The sequence below is a fragment of the Falco biarmicus genome, chromosome 5 (genome assembly GCF_023638135.1).
Source record: "Falco biarmicus isolate bFalBia1 chromosome 5, bFalBia1.pri, whole genome shotgun sequence".
NCBI lineage: Eukaryota > Metazoa > Chordata > Aves > Falconiformes > Falconidae > Falco > Falco biarmicus.
The window spans coordinates 11,785,281-11,805,690 of record NC_079292.1 but is presented as its reverse complement, the minus strand read 5'-3'; the positions used below and the strand labels follow the sequence as shown (position 1 = coordinate 11,805,690).

The 20,410-nt window shown below is 40.0% G+C and overlaps 2 protein-coding genes across 7 annotated transcripts in view; both read right to left on the bottom strand.

Annotated features, from left to right (window-relative positions):
* The window catches only part of LOC130149632 (ankyrin repeat domain-containing protein 26-like), a 59,304-nt gene that overhangs the window by 17,575 nt on the left and 21,319 nt on the right, over positions 1-20,410 (bottom strand). For all 6 annotated transcript variants that reach the window (XM_056339473.1, XM_056339477.1, XM_056339474.1 and 3 more), the window contains 12 exons: positions 16,334-16,419; positions 12,657-12,895; positions 11,905-12,054; positions 10,915-10,948; positions 10,548-10,686; positions 8,414-8,627; positions 6,130-6,313; positions 5,534-5,677; positions 3,399-4,352; positions 1,946-2,098; positions 805-980; positions 510-603 (listed from right to left, as the gene is read on the bottom strand). In XM_056339473.1, coding sequence (XP_056195448.1) covers positions 510-603; positions 805-980; positions 1,946-2,098; positions 3,399-4,352; positions 5,534-5,677; positions 6,130-6,313; positions 8,414-8,627; positions 10,548-10,686; positions 10,915-10,948; positions 11,905-12,054; positions 12,657-12,895; positions 16,334-16,419 — 2,567 coding nt within the window. The remainder of the gene's footprint in view (positions 1-509; positions 604-804; positions 981-1,945; positions 2,099-3,398; positions 4,353-5,533; positions 5,678-6,129; positions 6,314-8,413; positions 8,628-10,547; positions 10,687-10,914; positions 10,949-11,904; positions 12,055-12,656; positions 12,896-16,333; positions 16,420-20,410) is intronic.
* LOC130149633 (uncharacterized) lies at positions 12,903-16,327 on the bottom strand. The gene has a single exon (XM_056339479.1). It carries the CDS (start codon positions 14,797-14,799, stop codon positions 13,675-13,677), a length of 1,125 nt encoding a protein of 374 aa, XP_056195454.1. The 5' UTR covers positions 14,800-16,327; the 3' UTR covers positions 12,903-13,674.

Genomic DNA, 20,410 nt, shown 5'->3' with positions numbered 1-20,410 from the left:
TTACGCAAATGACACCACTGGCACACCTCTTCACTGTTTCACAGAAACAGACACACATCAAGTAGGCAAGGGAAATGCAATGCTGAGCAGCAAAAGCTCTGAGGAGTACAATTTTTGTTCCCATCTGATGATGCCCGTCAGGCCTCCAGCATCAATATCCCCTGTGGTATTTCCAAGATTTAACTTGATAAATACTTTTAATGCTACACTTTGCAACAAGTGCCTGAAGCAGCATCTAATGTCAAGACGGGTCTAAAGCAGACAGTAGTTACACCAGCATATTAGTGGCAACTCCTTACCTTTCAGAGCGTTAAAGAGGACTTGCTATAGTAGCATGGGAAAACTCAAACCCAGAAAGCTAGGGAACGGTTCAAGCAGCCTATAATCGGTAGAACACAGGGACTGAGCTCCCCTAGGCTCTCCAGGAAAACCTCATCTTATCGCTTTCCCACAGAAATAAGCAACTGGGCTCAGGAGCTCACAAAGAGGGAAGTTTATGACCAGCTTACCGAGGCAAAAGCTTGCAGATCTCTCTGAAGTGCTTCAATCCTATCGCTCTGTTGCTGGACTGTGGCTTCCAATCTGGCATTTTCAATTTCAAGGCTTAAAAAGAAATACAGGTCTTATTAGGGAAATCCACCCTAGCACCAATTCTGAAAGAACAGTGTGAAATAACATCATCTAAAACAAAAGCATCCTTCAAAATCGTGTATTAACTTGCTGTGATGCAACAACACTATCCTGTTCCCTCCACACAATCCCGGAAAGCGGCAGACACCTTGTTTCACTGTGTTATTCTCTTACCGTTGCACGTCTTCTTGCAGTTGTTTTATAGTAGTGTTAGTCCCAGAAGATGCCTTCAGGAGCTCCTGCAGTTTCTGGGAAGAAGCTGTTACTTCTCTTTCCTTATTATCCAAGGCAGCTTTCAAGTCATGAACACAATGCTCAGACTGAAGATGCTGTTCTTCCAACTCCCGCAACTGTAAACTCACAGTAAGAATCCACAGTAGTCAGATGAGCTTTTGTAGAGAGGAGTCAAAGGAATCGACTGCTGCTGAAGAATTCAAGTCCTGCATATATCTGCACATACCCTCTACCCAAAGAGCTGTAATCCTTTCAAGTACATTCAGACCTTCACTTCTCCAAGCAAATAAACACAAGCTGTGTTACTTCACCATCTTTTACACTGGCCTCTCCCATCCCTCCACTGATTTCCTGCAGCACGGTTCCGAGCACCGACACTGCCCCTCGTACCCTGTCAGTGACTTGGGACACTCTTTGTATCCACGTGTTTGCTCCTCCATTGAAAGTGTGGATTAAAAAGTTCATTCTTCTCCTGAAGTGACTTCACAACTGCCTCATAAGGAGATTTAAGATTATCTGTTTTCAGAACTCCAAGGCCTCTATACTTCAGTTTTCATAAGAAAATTTAAAAACGTGGCGCCCCCCCGTGCCCAAAATTAGCTTACAATTCACTTGCAAGAAAGCTGCTTAAACGTGGCAAATGAGAGCAGGGCCAAAGAAGAGGGAGGTGGAGGGAAATGCATATATATGCACAGTAAGTTACAAAAGCATTTGAATTCACAGGTTCTGTGGTGGTGGGGCAGGGAAGGAGCAGTGACCCCATAAAAAAGCACCAATGCAGCAGTACAGTATTTGTATTTTTTTCCAAAATCAGACAACATGCTTGGCCAAACCAAATGCAATAAACTAGAGACACATCATTTTCTTTTGCAAAGCATCTTAGCAAATACAAACCTTTGCCCAAGTAAGGGCACAGCATCCTCGTGCCAAAGAGTTGGACACATTTGTAAAACAGTGAAATTAATTCACACGTCATTAAATCTGTTCTGTTGAATTTTTTTCTAGGGTTTTAGGACAACATTCACTCCTACTTTCAACAGATACACTCAGATTTATTCATCTAGTTACAGACATTATGTACCTCAGTTTTAACCTTTTCCAACTCCTTTTGCAAGCGGAGCTTGTCTTCCTCCAGGTCACTGCGGTAGCGTGTAGTAACTTCAAGTGAAGCTTCTGACATAGATTGCTTTTTAAGTGCATCAGCAAGCTCCTGCTGCAGTTGTCTGACCATGCCCTAACGACACAGTTAAACGAGCATGAAGAAAGTCCTAAGAACACGAAATATGCCTTTAATTTATTCGATTATACAATTAGACCTGTCTTTAGATTGAACCCAAAGGTATCAAAATTTGCCTGCCACCAGCAGGCATCTGTACGGATGATGACCTCTCATCATCCTTTTCTCAGCTGAGCACCTCTGACTATCAGCAGCTGTTCGTGCGGATTTCTGCTTCCTAACACAGAAAAAAGGCTCAAGTATTGCTCTTCCTTGAACAATACACAAACACACACTGCAATCAGGTATTTTTTTCTAACAAAACCCAAAGAAATCTGTTGTGATCTAAGAGCCATAGTTTGACTGCAAATAGTACTCTGATGACTGAAGGCAGGACTTTGTATTAGATTGCTCTTTGTTCTGTTCCTTCATTATACAAATATAATTAAATGAATACATATATCTGAAAGCTCTTTTGAGATACACTTTAAGGGTATGTTGAATCACATCCTCTTGTAGTCTTCTTAATCAACTTGTTTTAGAACAACAACTGCCTTTATACTCATAGATTAGGTTTACAAACCTCTGGATAGCTCATATATAGCTATATACATATACACACACACTCTCTCACATGATCTTCAAAAGGAGCCTGTTATTTTGGCAGTAAGAATACAAAGCAAGTCACAGATTACAATGATTGACAGTACTGCTGGAGTGTGGCTACACATCACAGAAGAGAAGAGAAAGCTTAAGGTCACCGTCTGACATGAACTTTGAGGAACAGGCAGGCCCCTTCGAACCCTCAAAACACATAAAGAAATTAACATCTGGACATTACTAATACTCTTCAGTCTAGATAGCAACTTCCAGAGAAACTATTTTTTCCCCTCTGTAGAAGTTTCATATAAATCCATCCCCAACCACTTCACTTGTCTGCATCGTCACTTCTCAGCCCTTGTGTATTGGACGGTTCCTCCTTTTATACCACTCTCATTCATGTCATCAGTGAAAGACTTACATCAAAACCATCAAATACATAAGACTATTCTATAGGGCATAAAATGGACTAAGTAAGAAGAATCACCTTTCTTGATCAGAGCTTAGACTTGGATACCTTTTTTCTGTTCTCTGCTTAGATCTGAGGACTAATATCCCGTTTGCCAAAACTTTCCGCAATTCCCAAGAGAAACATAACAAACCACAACAAATCAGTATTCTTTGGTCCCATGCATATACATACCAGGTACATTGTAGAAACAAAATAATTTCAAGAACGGATAAACTTTAAATTGTTCTTTCTAAGCATATACTTTACCTCTCTTTCTACTTTGTCAGTCTCGTATTTGAAGACTTGTTCCCTTAAATCAGAACACTTTGCATTTAAATCCTTGTTTCGCTCTTCTATTAGATAAACTTGCTTTTCCGTATCAGCTCTGAGTTTGTTGAGAATATTATTAAACCGGTCCTGCACATCATTCACTACTTCTGCTTTCATGATCCTCTTGTTCTGCATATCCTCCAGTTGCTGACGCAGTAAAAGGTTTTCACTCTGGAGCTGGGCCAATCGCTCCTGCAAGGACTCCTGTTTTATTACAAGTTTGCTTGCTTGATCTTTCTCAAGTTGTCGAGCATGATCATATTCCTTTGCCTGACACTGGGCTTGACTTAATTCTTTTTGTGTCATTTCTAGAAGCAAAGTTTTTTCTCTGAGGGCTTGCTTCAACTGGTGAAGCTCATTTTCTAGCTTATTAGCTTTGCTTTCAGCTTTACACAGCTGCTGAGACAAGCTCTTGTTGGTTTCTTGCATGTCGGAGAGGTCATGATGGAGCTTGTCTTGCAAGCGATGCCATTCATCACGTTCTCTGTGAAATCTTCGATCAGCATCCTTTTCTGACGACCGATGACGTTCAAGTTCTTGAACAGCAGCGTTCAGGCGGGAACGAAATGATTCAATTTCTGTCTCTAATCTGCCTTTGCTTTCGTTTGTCTGCTCAAGTTTGGAAGTCAGCACTGCAGATTCTGTCTTTAGTAAGTCCAGCTCTGCATTGTACTGAAGAACCGTTTGTGTTAATGCTTCCTCGTTCAGTTTAAGTTCCTTTTTGAGATCTTCATTTTTTTCTTTCAAGGTCTCATTTTCCTCTAAATATTTTCCTTCTTCCTCCTGGTGCCTAAGTCTTACTTGATTGAGTTCTAGCCTTAGCACAGCAATCTCGTCTTGTAGTAACTGATTCTTGTACAATAGATCCTTCTCTCTCTCACTGCTGGATTCCTGAATGACAGGGAACATGAATAAAGAGCCAACTGGGAAATGAATCTACAAAAAAACTTCAGCAATAAACTGCATTTTAACATTTCTAACACTGAAGCATGACTTCAAAGGAAGTTTCAGGCAATAAGCTACTCTATGAACCCATGCACATGTACAATCCATGTACACAATGGAAGTGTAACATATCCTTAAAACCTAAATGAATATCCCAAATACACAATGCCTCCCCCCCCCCCCCTTAAAACAGCAACCTAATAATAAAATTATTTAAAATATCTCAAGTGTAAAGCTTTTCAAATGACTGTGCTTTCTTGTATGTGCATGCCTGTATAATATTGCCTTTAAGGTTGAATTAGTTGTGCTACAGATCTGGTAAAAACAAGGCTAGAAAGGGTATTTTCCTTCTCAAATGTCTGCTGAACACTTATCCTTTTGTATTACTGAAAGTTAGCTATAAAACTCCATCATCCTTGGAGTGCAGTAGTCCTGTATATTTCCCCTTTCTTATATGTATAACTTTTTTCCACTTAAACACATTCACCCTACATTTATTGGGCAGCACAGCCAAGAACAAACAAGGCTTTAAAGCACTGCACGTTCTTAGGAAATTCAGTAAACTCTTTTCAAGATCTTTTTTAATACAGTGTTTATGATTGCTTTTTCTCCTCTGGTTACTCTAACTCCTACAGAGAGTTGAATTCATTGTTGATATTCGATCATAAAATTTTAGTATGTGGAGGTGGAAAAGAAAGGCATACTTGAAGAAAGTTCAATAAGGGAATAAGTACTTAAAAGAAAAAAAAATAATGGAAACACACTGTCAAACAACTTTCTTCCTGGTCAACCTTGACATAGGTAGCTAGGTGTTTCACTGCTAGAAACCCTAAAAAGTGATAATAAAATGTCTATGGAATGAAAAATAACAGATAGGTTAAGAAACGGTGTAAATAGTGTCTTCTTTTAGTTTCCGACTTGCGCAAGTAATTCAGGTACACACAGGACTAATGCTGCTTTCCAGAACTTTAAGGACATAAGAGAAAACAGGAAAGGTATTTAGAAAGTTAAGTTACACTGGTAAACTGTAAATAAACCATCAAAAACTAGAAAAAGTTATATAAGATTTATTATGACTTTAAAACAAACATGGTGAAATCTGATTTATTAGGAAAAAATCTGCTTACCTCTGATTTTTTTCCTATAGTTCTTATTGTCTCTTCGAGTTCCTTTTGTCTCCAAAGGTGGTTGTTCAAAATTCCTTCTTGAAGGGCTCTGGCACTTTTTTCCTGAGAGAGCTGTCTCTGTGTTTCATCACGCTCCTCTTCAACCTACAGTAATACAATACAACTACTTGCATCTTAAGAAAAATCAGAGCTAGCAATACATCTTCCCATTCTCCCTTGTATACTTGAAAATATATTTTATTCCCCACAGTTATGATAATCCACCTATATATAATAAATTGCAATTTTCTTCTGAAAATTCAAGAAGAAGAAATACAGGATGTTTTGTAGTAATTTAGAAGAAAGTCAGGCTTTGCCTGAAACACAAATGAAACTTAAATTCTGAAAAAGGAAAAAAGGAATAATAAACTGCAAAGCACAACAAAAAAAGAACAGACCAATTGTGAACCAACTGTACTCTACCGCCCTCAAAATCTGGCAATAGTTATCCAATGCCTCTTCCGTGAATAAAAGCACCTCTTTCTCTAGGCATACTGGAATACAATTGAGAAGAAGCAGAAAATAGGACAAAGTGTTCAATTCATTATTTCATATACCTGTTTCAAGAGCATTCTCAGTGTTCTTAACTCCATTTCTAAATTCCTTGAGTGTAACTCAAGTTTCTGTTTCTCCTCCATCTCTTTACAATATTGATCTTCTTGCTTTTGGAGGTTTTCTCTCATTTTCTCATACAGTACTTCTACTCTGAGCCTCTTTTCTTCTTCTTGTTTCAAAGAACATCTGGGATTTAACAGAGTATTTGAGAAACAAAACTACTGATATGAAAGTAGATATTCCACATTATGAACTTGCAGAGACAACTCAAACCATAAAAATGTTAAATGTTTTCAGATTTCATATTTTTACTGTACTTTTCAACTTTTTAAAGAATTCTAACTTCATTCCATTGTCCATGGTATCAATTGTACAAGATATGGAAATAAACCTTTGAGTGATTTAACATTCATTTGTAATTTTACATTGGGAAATACACACTAGCGTGCACACTTCTATAATAAAAAAAGAATCATCTTCATATTACAGACATTTTGTTCAAAAAGGAGTTCGTTGTCTCATCAGATCAAAGCATCATAAACTTTTACTATCATTAATATACATTTTCTTAGTATACTGAGCATTGCCTACGTATTACGGATTCAGTGACTAGAAGTAATACTGATGAATCAGCACGCCACTTATCTACGGCAGACTCAACAATTTTTTTGCAAGCCTTCTGTAAGTCTAAAACAACTGCTGACCATAGAAAGAACAAGTAGTTTCTATTTACTCAAGAATGATGTCAGTGTTCAAAACCAGATTCGGAAATGCATAGGGTTTAAGCTTAATATGATTAAAAACAGTTTTAAACATCAAGGGATCTAACTCTGGGAGAAGGAACAGCAATTTCATTTTGAAGTTAATTTATAATGAAAGACTTGTGGAAGGTCATCTTCTTTACTAACTCAAACAATCAGCAATAAGCACTGACATGGTAAAAAACGGTCCACGGTGTGCCCACAGTACCCAAACAAGAAAGCAGTTTTGTGTTTGATTATTATTTTGACTATTTTTTCCGATATACTTGCAATGGTGAACAAGAAAAAATAAAATAAAATCAAGTATGAACATAAGGGAAGAACTGCCAATTGAAAGCCTGCTTTAGAAATTCTGCAAAACAAGAATTAACAACTACTAAATTTACTTGAAAGACTGATGGAAACATTTGTATTTGAATGGTGTATATTGCAAGGAAAAAGATTTACATATAAGCTGTAGTGTGTAATTTCACAAAACGTGTAACTTTTAAGTATAAATTTAACACTGCTTGGAGAATTTATTTAAAATGAAAACATTAATTCTTTATAATTGATAGATATTTGAGAATTTTGAACAAGTGCTGAAGTCAAATCCAGGCCAAGCTGGGACTGCTTTGTCTTCCTCGTACTCCCCCCCTCCCGCGCTGGGAGGCCCAGCTCCCCCAGCCTCCCCTCACAGGGCTGGTGCTCCTGCCCCCGGGCCAGCCCGGCATCTCCCAGCCGACCTCACACGGACTGGGTAAGATCTCTTGGGCTGGGAGGCCAAAAACCGGACCCCAGGCTCGAGACACATCTCAGCAAGCCCTGAGGAGGGGTGGGCACTCACTGCCCCACTGCGGGCCGCCCCAGCTGCCAGCTCACGGTGGCTCCTGCTGAGCTCGCTCTCTGCCTGGGCCGTCTGGCCCTGCTGGGCCAGCTCCCCAGCCACGCCATCCCACCGGGGACCACCACAAGGAGACCTCCCCTCCCAGGCCAGGGCTTCACAGTTGGCCTTGCTGAATTTCCTACGGTGCCTGCTGGCCACCCCTGTCTGACGTGAATCGTGATGAGAAACCTCACTCATACAGGTCCAGCTCAGGAGTATGGGGAAAGGGGCAATCCCAAATTTTACCTTTCAGCTAAACAAACAATAAGCAAACAAATGCTCTAAGCTCTGTTTTGAGTTGCACAGTGTGGAGTTACCAGAAATCCTAGTATAGACCAACAGAAGCTGCAAGGACAAAATAAATAAAAAAAATTACGTATCTCAAATCTCTCTTATAAATCTGAGTTTCTTATACACACTCTCTTGTTCTCTTCTCTTGCGATAAAAGAAAGATAAAACAACATACACATACGTGGAGCTGATACCCAGACATTTTTCCCCTCTGACATTATGCACTTTATAGCGTAACTTGCCCACAGGATTCAAAAAACCCAAACCCTAAAGACTGGAAACTTCTCATCCCGTTGCCTGTTCCATCAGAGTCTTTCGGAACAAAACCACTGACAAGATAATACATTATCAGAACACAAAGTTACATACTTGAGGTTTTGGATATCACTTTTCCATTCTGCTTCTTGGTGAGCCAATGTGGATTTCAAATCTTGAGTCTCCTCTGCTCTTAACTGTGACTCCTCCTTTTCACCTTCCAATTTCCTTACTTCTCTTGAGAGAGCTGTACACCGATTTTTTTCATGTTCTATTACCTGTTCATATTCAAGAAGTATGTTTTGCATTTTCAACAAAATAGTAGAACCTGTTTTGAGAAAGAAAAGACACAAAGTTGCACAAATACTTTCCAATGTATGAACTGTTCAATGCTTTGCTGTATTAGGTGCAGGTGGCAGGTTTCGGTAGTGGGAAGGTCCCTGTGAGAAGAAGGCAGGAGTCGCCCAGCACTGGACATGGATGGATTCAATGGACCCACTGCAGGGCACAGCTGAGCCTCTCAGCCGTGCTGGCAGCACCTCAGGAAAAACAAATTTAGGAAAGGGCAAAACCACTACACAGGCAGAGAAGGGGAAAAGCATGTGAAAACCAGCCCCGCAAATGAACATCCAGGCCAGCGAAGGAGGAGGGGGAGGTGCTGCTCCAGGTGCCAGAGCACAGACTCCCCTGCAGCCCCTGAGAGAACCATGCTGGAGCAGATGCCCACAGCGCAGTGCTGCGGAGGACCCCGTGCCAGCGCAGGTGGATATTTCCAGAAGGACCAGCGATTCACGGAGAGCCCAGGGTGGAGGAGATTTTCCCCAAAGGACTGCAGCCTGGGGGAGGACTCACACTGGAGCAGGGAAAAGGGATGAGGAAGGAGCAGCAGAGAGAAACTGCTACATCCTGACTGCAGAAGAGCTTGAGAAGCGGGGTGGGGTGGCGACGTGTCCTTTTAAGTTTTTTGGTCTTTGTTTCTCACTGTCCAAACGTATTTTAATTGGTGGAGTCTGTTTTGCCAGTGACAGTCACTGGGAAGTGACAGCCCTGCCTTCACACTGACCCACAAGCTTTTTCACCCTGTTTTGTCAAGGAGGGGCAGTGGCAGCCCCTGGGTGGGAGTTTGGCCTTCGGCCAAGGTTAACACTTGCCTAATGAAATTTTAGCATAGTTTAATAGACTAGTAAGTGATGCTTATGTTTATATAATGCTATGTGTATATATGCAAGCATCTTATAACAGTTGATTTTTGTTATACATCTATTTATTTATTTATTATTTTTAAGCAAAGCTGTTATTTTGCTGTACTATTTGTCATTAGCTATTGAGGGGTGTGCTGGTATTGGCTGGAATAGAGTTAATTTTCTTCACAGCAGCTAGTACGGGGCTATGTTCTGCGTTTGTGCCGGACACAGTGTTGGTAACACAGGGATGTTTTCGTTATTGCCGAGCAGCGCTTACGCAGAGCCAAGGCCTTTGCTGCTTCTCACCCCACCCCACCAGTGAGGAGGCTGGGGGTGCACAAGGAGCTGGGGGGGACACACAGCTGGGACAGTTGACCCCAGCTGACCAAAGGCATATTCCATACCACATGACATCACGCTCAGCATATAAAGCTGGGGGAGGAAGAAGGAAGGCAAAGACATCCAGAGTGACGGCATTTTGTCTTCCCAAATATTTGTTATACGTGATGGAGCCCTGCAGTCCTGGAGATGGCAGAACACCTGCTTGCCCATGGGATGTGCTGAATAATTCCTTGTTTCGCTTTGCTTGCGTGTGCAGCTTTTGCTTTTGCTATTAAATTGCCTTCATCCCAACCCATGAGTTTTCTCACTTTTCCCTTTCCGATGCTCTTCCCCACCCCACTGGGGTGGAACAAGTGAGTGGCTGTGCGGTGCTTAGGTTTTTAGGTGTGGCTGGGGTTAAACCACAACAGGGGGATGTAAAGAAGAAAAAGATCTTGCTAACTTTTGATGACTGCATTAGAAGGAGCTGAACTGTACTTTGCGAGAAAGTGCTTCTTCAGCCCTGACTAGACAGAGAACCAATGATAAAGTAAGGCACGTTGGCTGGTAATACAGGCAAACATCTCAGGTTAGGTCACAGTTTCACATCTTTTGAGGGGGATCTCTAATCATAAAGAGATATTATATCAAAATATGAAACTAAAATACTTAGGAGTGCATACAAAGAAATCATGTTTTAAGGGGAACTTGTAACAGCCGAAGGCAGTGACTTGAAAACATACCTGTATGATCCACACTAAGCTGTTCTAACAGCATCATAGCCTCGTTGTAGGTTGAAGTTCCTAATTTGACATCCTCTGAAGTTGAGACAGATGAGTGAGATAAATCAGGGTCATCAGTTACTTCCATTTGTCTGCCGACCTACAAAAAATACAGTATTTTCTGTATGCCACTGTCTAGTATTACAGATCATTACAAATGCATGAATGATTCGTTCTCTCCTTCACAGCCTACAGATTTGTCTCAAATACAGTAAAGCTGCATACTAGCAGCAATTTGTACATCCGGTTGATCACTACATAAACACGGTTCCCATCTAAGTGATTAAAAGCTGATAGAAACTTTATCAAGAAACTAGTTTTACAGTACCTTGTTCTCTTCACTCCCGGTTGTTGCTCCAGGTCTAGAAAACAGAAATATGTTTCAGTACTGGAGTGCTTATATTGCATTATGAATAATACCTGAAGTTGCTTTGAAAACTTCATTTCAGAATTGAATTAAACTAAAATCTAGTATAGCAACTTTGCTAGATGTAGTTCAAGACCGAAAGAATTATTATGTACTATTATGTCTACTGGAAGGCTAATTTTTCCGCAAGATATTGAGCAAATAGTTGAAATAACCGTTCTCTCAGCTTCACTCATCGACAGAAATCGTACAGCTACGGACATGTAGATATACAGTTATGTGCCTTCCCTGTTTAATACCAGGGGTTTAGCTCTCTTCAGTATTGAGAATCCTTCTCTTACAGGTCAAAGAACTGTAATTTTGGATTCTCTAGTGGACTGGGTCTGGCTGGGATGCAGTTTATTTTCTTCACAGCAGCCCACACTGACCAAAACAGTGTTGATAACAAACCAAATCTTTAGCTAGTGCTGAACAGTGTCAATAACTTCTCTTTCTCACTTTGCCACAACCCACACAAGTAAGGTTGGGGTGGGCAAGAAGTCAGGAGGGTACACAGCTGCAAAAGAAAACGCGGAGCAGGAAGCAGGGCAAAACAACCCGAGATACCTGCAGTGAAAGAGCAATTTTGCTTTTCTGTCTCTCCTCTCCCTTTTTAAAGCTATAAAATACTTTGATGCATGTGCACACACTCACATAATTAATCAGAATTTGTACACATGTGACCTTATCATTAACTTGGCCAGCATGCTCAAAGCACTCTAAACAAAAAAGAAGTGTTTTTCAACACAAAGCACATCAGGTAGTGTCGTCACATAAAAGAACAAGAATCTTGATATGCATCAGGTGTACAAAAAACCTCAAAACACAACAAAACCCCAATCCTGCCCCTAGCTCTTAGGTCAATTTTCATCATTAAGTAAGTTTTATTTTTAACATTCCTTATATGCATACCTTCCTTCATCCCGAGATGTTTCACTGGAAGTGCTATCATCCAGTACTTGACAATGATTCCCACTGGAAGAGCTCATCTGCTGGTGAGCCTTCTGCTTTGAAGACTGTCTTTTACTTTTCTTTGCAACGTTGGCATTCAGGGCAAATTCACTGCATTAAACAGAAAGAAAAAAAAATCACCAAGTGAGTAGGTTTACAAAAAATATTTCTGTAAAACAGACATACTTAAGATGATGTCCAGAAATGACTGAGATAAAAAATATCTACGATACATTCACAGACTTGACTGCAAAGATCGTGGAAGATACCCAAGTATTTAAAAAAACCTTCCCCTAGGAGTGAGGGGCACATGTGGAATCTGAGCTAGATTCAGGTTAAGCTGGATATCCCCGTTAAAGCAAGCACCTAGAGCAGAGATCCCTTTGAAGGACAGACAGGAAAAAACCTCCTGCTTAGGTTTACATAAAAATATGTGTGCCTTCTTTAGACTTTTGAGATTGGTTTGGTAATATAATCTTTTCCCCTTTCCTGACAAAGGGCATATTAACTTAATGAAAAGGAAAACACCAACTGCATGGAGACCACTAAAATCCCTTAGAAAAGGGAGTAGTAGTAAACCACAAGTTCCTACTTTTCCTACTCACTATGGCTTTCACCACTGGGGAAACTACTTCAACTACTACAATATTAGAAAACCTAAGACACTTACATAGTACTACAAGTAAGAATTAGATATTATTTCATTAGCTTACTCTTTCATTGGCATTTTAATCAATTTTGAGCTCTCATCAGATGAAAAATTCTTTTCGCCTTTTTCTTCTATAGTGTTTTCATTCTCCATTTTCAAATAGTCATTCTTCCTTAAAGTAATCTTTTGTTTCATTTGCCGATCAGTGACGTTGCCTGATGGTATATTTAATTTATCAAGACATTCCTGTTTTGCCACCGCCTGCACTTTGGAAATTCTTTGTTTGCTTTTTTCCTTCTCAACCTATAAAAAGAAAGTTAAGCTTTGTGTATTTCTTACTATTTCTAGAAGACAGAAACACCACATCTAAGATTGATTAATTCAGGGTTTACCCCTGAAATAATATGAAATTAGAGAAGCATTTTCACAAAATTACACTGAAAGTGTATTATGTCATTGAAAGTACTTCAAATTCACTCAATTAAAGATAACAAAAATAAAGCCCTTAGAAAGAAAACAACAGTCTATCTTAAAACATGAACAACAAAAAAGTGAAAGCATTACTGATGGACAGAGTTAGGAGGACTGCACAATGTTGGCTGTAACAACACCAGAAAAAAGATCAAGTGGAACTGCAGGGGGATAATGCTCCCTTAACAAGGGGAGGAAAATAAAAAAGATGCCAAACCCACAAACACAAATGGTTTCACAGGAAAGAGGAATTTTAGTGAAAGGCAATGAAGACACACCATGCAGATACCACAGCACATGAATTATTAGTCAAGACCCTGTTCAGAAGCTATTTTCATTCTTTGATTCAGAATCAGAACGGATATAATTGTATGGATTTCTTTTTATAGCAATGAAGTGATAATTACTTACGCTGGAACCGAGTGCCACCTATCGTTAAACTGGAACAAGAATGCATTCTGTTTTCCAAAAATGGGGAAAAAGAAAACTTTCCACTGCTCTCTTTATTCACAAGTAACATATTTCCATCAGAACAAAACACAATTTGAAGGAAGCATCTTCCCTTAATGATGAATAGCTAAAGTGAACAGGACCATTGATATAGAGAGAGATTAAAGAATAAAGAGTAGCAGGTGAACTACCTCTTTTTGCAGCTGTACCTTCTCTTTCTCCAAAGCCAGGAATACTATTTGCAGCATTCCTACCTTACCCTTAAATCTTTCAATATCTTGTTGTAGTTCTTCATCAAGATTCCTTTGCAGCATGCTATGTGCTTGCTGAGCATTTGCAAAAAGACCTTCCATTTCTGTTTCTCCTATTCTGTTGTCGATAAAGCAGTCCCTGGGAACATCATCATTAAATCCAGAGTCTTTTCCAAGTTCCCTCTCTGTTACAAAAAGTGCATTTTCATCACATGTAGAAACTGGTCTTATTGTAGGAATAATATTAGAAATGTCATCCAACAGACTTGGTTTTAAGCTGTATCTCAGGGAGTATTCAGGACCTCCCACTACATTTCTACTACTTCCATTTTCATTCTCTTCCACTTCCATAGTAGGCATTTTTTTTTCCTCTCCTTTTGCTAGAGGCACCTTTGTATCATCGATATTGTTTGTGCAGTCTTCTTCATCTGTACTCCAGGTATCTTCCATGTTTGCATTTAAGTTATTTTGATCAGAAAGGACACCAAGAGTTGGAATTACAATTTCCATTTTGGGTACTTTTCCACCTCGTGTAAGTTTAGTATCTCCAAATTCAACTTTACTTTCTAAGTTATTACTTGATTCTGTTGCATGAGATGAAACAACATGAGAACTCTTCAATTCATCACTGAAGCCAACTTTTGACATTTCTTCCACAAGAGAAGTAGTTCTCCCAGTTTCATTAATTTCACCAAACAGCTGCTTTAGCTCTGCTGTAATGTTTTTAAAGTTTGTTTTCAATTCCCTTTTCTCATTTTCAACCCACATTCTTTCATATCTTTCCTCCCAAGGTTTTGGACTTAACTGCTTGTCAGCACTGTGCAATTCCTCATTTTCTGCTAGGGCTTCCTGATGTGAAATTTCTGCTTTATCAGTCTGATTTTCATGTGCTGTTTTTTCTATCAAGTTGGTAGTTTCTAAAATATATTTATCCTTACGTAAACAGGTATAGACAGAAAGATTATCAAGAAAAAATATTACAGTTAATCTATGCAATTTCTGTTGCAAACTCATCATGTAATAGAAATAAGGCATTTTGAAAGCGAGTTTTCTAATAAAAATCAAGGGTTACTAAATTAAAGGTTCACTGCATCACCATCTTCTTGAAAAATAGAAGGACTTAAGAGACAACAGTTTCCTGGATTAGATTTGTCTGGGCACTAGGGTTGCTTTTACCTTTTAGCCTGCTTGCTTTCTGTAACTGCTGGCATTTGTCACAAAGTATTTTTACTTTTTCAAGTTTTATTGCTTTAATACCATTTTACATTAAAACTGCCAACATTTTTCTCACCCAGTCCTCCCTCCATCATTCTCTACTGCCTGGCATTTTACAGTCCCCGGCCATCTAAGCTAATACAATGTGAATGAACATGACAAGCTTTTTACCGTTCACCACACAGAGAAGTGGCTAAGGGAGGATTATTTCTTCACTCAAGATTCAGAAATAATAAATTCCATTCCAAGGTCCAAAGAAAAGGATTTATTAGGGAAACCTGTCTGTTCCTTCCCTCATCCCAGAAATCAGGAACCCAACTTGCAGGAAAACCGCACCGTGCCTTAATCCTACCCAGTCCCCTCAAGTCCCTCTCCCCACGCTCTGTTTCTCAACAGCTCCGACTGCTTCTGCCCTGTGTCACAGTCCTCCCCATGTGCCTCCTCGGCTCGTGGTGCCTTCTGAACAGGTCCTGGCAGCCTTGGTGTCCCAACAGGCTGAGACCATCGCGCTCCTCACGCTCCTGTCGTGTTAGCCAGGCCCTTTTCTCCCGCGGCAAAGACCCCTCCTCTCAGAAGGGGGAAGCAGCACCTCAGCCAGCCACCACCCGTCTCACCCTCCCTGTTCCCAAGCTCATCGGCCAACTACTACCACCTTGCAACAGGCTTTCTGTGCTTTGCCTGTTAAAATTAAGCATGTCCCTCTTCCGTGACGCCCGGGTGTGCGGTGGAAATAATTTGCTATACTGTCCCTTCAGGTGCTCCAGAGGACGCCAGACCCCCCTGTGCAGCCCCTGCCCCGTATGCCCAACACAAGCAGGACGCCTGCCTCATTCCCCTCTAGGATACCCTCTGAAAAACCCTTTTCAAACACTTAACATGGCCAAACAAGAGCATACTTTGCAGAGACTGGGAAAGCATCAGAAAGGTCACCAAATCTCAAGGTGTTCTGTTTGTTCTTTGTTTTACAAAGAGGAAGACCAGGTATGTTTAATCAAACAGATCAGCATATTATAGACAAATCTCCCTCTTCACTTGAATGTGCATTTTGCACAGGCAAAAAACCCCCACATTTGGCTGCACTGTTTCTCAGCAGCGCACAAAAGGAAAAACCCTGCTCAAAATTTAAGCAAACCAACTGAAAACAAATCACTATAACAGCAAGTATCCAACATAATGGCAAAGATTTTACCCCACCATAAGAAGAGTGTATCCAACTTTACTTCAGACTGTAATACAACCTCCAAGACTCTCCCTTTATTCAGCATTATTCACTGACTGGTAAGTTTTCTTTACCTTAGTGTATAATACAATTTACTGAATCAGACTGTAATCCAAAATACTTGGTTTTACATACCCACAGCCCGTAATTTTCAATAGCATCCTTCATGTTGTCTTTTTCAGCTGATGATGACATAGGAAAGATAGATCCTGAGTTCTCACCTGCAGTAAAAAACCACAAATTTTTATAAACAGCATAACTTAATACTACTTATTTACAGCTAGAGTGCATCTTGAATCATCCTATTTGTGACAAAAATCTTAACACAAAATAACACATCCCCTCAAATTTGTGCACTGTTAGAGAGAAAATCATAATACAGATTTAAGATGCATCTGTGTGAATTCCTTTCTTCCTTTCTTCCAGGGCATTATACTTTTTAATGTATAAGGGAAATTTGCTGAAATTCACTACATATGGCCACAAATAACCCATTCCTGTTTCTTAAACATGCACAATCTCTCTCTCTCATACGTAGATAGATACCTCTGTATCTCTGGCACACTGTGCGCCATACAGTATTCCTCCATCAATTTCAAGTTCCCTATGTGTTGTGCACAGAAAATCATGAACAACAAAGTCACAGGTTTGAAATCTTGAAGACCCCAGCTTTGTTCCTTGCACGACACAAATCTGTCTCTAGACATGGATCTAGACAGAGTATTTCAGTCAAACTGTTGCCCCATCTGTTCCAGAAGACACGGATGGGCCACTGAATGAAAGACAGGCTTGTGAAATGTGGAGAAATAACCCATGATCTGGATGTCTTTACAGTTGGAAACTGGATTCCACCCTTTCCTCTCTCAGAATTTCTAAGTAATACTGGACAGGTCACAAACTCCTCAGAAGCAGTCACTCACTCAGTCTGGGCTCCCCATTATGGGGTGCCTACCTTGAATCTCTGTTATACCCGAGAACTGGACTCCAAATAGTTCCAGACACAATTTAGAAGCAGCAACTCATTGTCATTGTTTGCGTGGAAGGCACACTGAACATTTTGAAGGAACAAGTATTCAGAAAGAAACAAGTCCCAGCAGCTCAAGTGTGGCATCTAAAAACAGAGATGGATTCTTTTCACCTTAATCACTCTGGATCTCCTTTCCTGCTCCATAATCCTATGGCTTCTACCTAACAGCCTTTCTGTACACAAAGCTTCGCTGCTAGAGAGGGACACAACATTCTTCCCATAAGAAAAGCAAGCAAGAAGGAAGAAAATAGATAAAATCATAAGAATACAAAAGGGTCCACCATTTATGAGTCACAGGGCCAACCTCACTTTTGGCATTTTCTCCTGTAGGTGACTCCTTTTACAAACTTTCATTGTATGTGCTAGTCCTAGAAGCCTCTCCACCCAAGTACAGCAGGGGGTGGTCAGTCTGTCGGACAGATGGGGCTGCTCCAACTCTGTTTCCATGAAGGTACGCTTACCAGATTTCTTCTGTCACTTCACCAATGTTCACTCAGGTCAAAACCAGCAAAATGCAGGCAACTTCCTACCATACCATTTGATACGTGTCATCGCTCCCATCATCTAACATGGACACCACCATTTTGCTTAAAAGACAGACTTTAAGTATTTTGTGGATGCAGGAGAACTGTGACATCTTTCCTGTGCACAACACAGACTGAATAAGCTTTTCTGGTCAACTGTATCTGCCTGAAAACTGGATAAAAGCAAACCTGCCAGCACCCAGAGTTTTGTACTGGCCTTCTAAGAATGCAATTCACATTCTCTGTTCAGAGTATGTAGGTGTCTTAATGTTTTGGATTCTGTTTCAGAGTGCGGTCACTTTACAATTAGGTGCCACGCTGCTATAATCAAAAGCAACCCTAACTCCTGTTCAGCCTTGCCCATCATGGTCAACAGTAAAGTTTTCAGCAGCAGCTATTTGAGTCTGAAGTCTCAGTCTTTAGATAAGATTTTAGTAACATTGGCGGCCTAAGAATTCTTTTCCATAGGGTTTAAATCAACCTTGAAATTTCTGTATGATGGGTACAGAACAAGGAAGAAGGCAGGAAAGATGAAAGGCTACAGTGTTCTTCCCTCCTTAGAGTTCTCATTGTGTCGGTAACTCTAGTCAGTAATTACTTTTCCAACCACCAGAAAAATAACTAAAAAATAAACCAGACTTCTCCCATTAGCTGTTGCAAGTAAAATTTCTTCTTTTCTTGGAGCAGTAATTCATGAATCTATTTTCTGTATTATTGGCTTCTGTCAACATTGTGAAAAAGGATGACTCCTCATTGCCAAGAGTTCTTCACTTTTAGCACAGGGAGAAAGTTTTAGTTAAAACACTGGTAGAACCCTACTCCAAGGCTTCTGAAGAGCCCGTCATTCAAAAAAATGTATACAAAAAATTCACAGGGTAAATTAAATTCCAGTATTTTTGCCTATCATTTATTGCTAGCATGTATTTTTATTAACGGATGCCTGCAGTGCAGTGTATACAAAAGATGCAAGTCCCCCACCTTTTACTCTGTCTGCTCTCTAGCTAGCACTGAAAAATGACTTCTAGTCATCTTAGGTCTTTCCAATTAGTCTTTACCTCTCCACTCTATTCTGAGACTTCCCTCATAAATTGTCGTACATAATGACTTTTTGCAGATTACAGTGGACAGCAGCTACTCTGCTATACAGGAAACATGAGAACACCACTACTTTACTTTGACTCAAAAACAGATTTTAAGAATGTATTACTATGAGTCAGTAACAAAGTAAATAGAATGGGAAATTCCATCTCTCCTTGAATATTTAATTGCGCAAGATACTGTACCCGTTTTCCACATTTATGAAATAAAACTTGTCAAGGATGGCATTCAACCCTTTTAGAGTCAGAAATATTTGTGCTGCAGGAATCACGATGCTTTGTTGAAGCAATCTAATTTGCTTAAACCCAAATTCAAACATAAAATGTTTGAAAGAAAGAAATAAGAAATTTTTACATCTACTTCTTAGCACCTGACCTTCAAGATAACATACGGGTAAAAACCAGCATGACACAAATGAATAAAGCCATACAGGAAAAATAGCTGACCTGAAATGAGCCATGAAAAGGCAACCTTTCCTTTCTTTCTTTGTAATATTGTAACATACTGGTCCATTATGGGGCTACACTTCACATTACTGTGGAATACAGACATAACCAAAACTCATGTTTTAACTGAACAACTTCTAACAAATATCTGTGTGTCTTACAAGAACACTGTCACTGCAAAATAAAGGGTGAAAGAGGACTCGCTGCTTACCCATTGTAAATACGTGAGAGGGAGAAGAGCAAGAGGAGGAGGAAGGAGATACTGCTAGAGAGAATTTTCATCTCTATTATTGTCAAAAGAACAATACTTTTTTTTTTTCTTCCCCTACAGCAAAGATGCCCAAGAACTTGGAACTATTTGTATTCTATACTTAGAAGTTACAAGTCCGCTTACTTGTCTACATATCTGTTCACCTCTCTCTGGTTTATAATTTCAAGAGCCAATTGTAGAAACTCTAAAACCTGAGCGGCAAATTGTTTCTCATCTTATAAACAAGTGTGATTAATACAAAATACAACACAAATAATCAAATATGCAAATCAATAAACATTAGAACAAAGAAATTAAAAAACCATTAAGGTTACATATCCTCTCTCCAATATATAGCGGACCAGCTAGCTGCCTCAATTTTAGCCTTGTTTCCAAAGGAAACAGAATTCCTGACAACATGCTGACACTAATTTCCTCCCATCTTGTCTCTCTTCCCCACTTCCTTCCCATACACCTCTGAACCTGCTGGTCATTTTCCATGAAATAAGAGAAGGAAGCCTTAGAGGAATGTGTTTGCTACATGTTTCAAAACAACTGCCAGACAGGTAGAGAAAAGCCAGGCAAGTAGTAATTCCTGAAAACTACAGCTACAGCATGAGCCCAAGAATTACCCTTTCTGCCTCACCTGCAGCTCCTGGACAGCCTAGCCTGCAGATCCCTAGCCTGGAATCAGCCACAGCACATGCTCAGAGACCCAGGAAAATCAGGAAGGGCTTTTTTTTAGAAACTGAAAGAAAAGCAAACTTCAAGACTGCCTGAAAAGGGGAGATGGCAGCAAGTATGGTGTAGGAAGCGTGTATCATGAAAGGGTATGTACAGTGCTCAATAGCAGACTAGAGGAGGGAG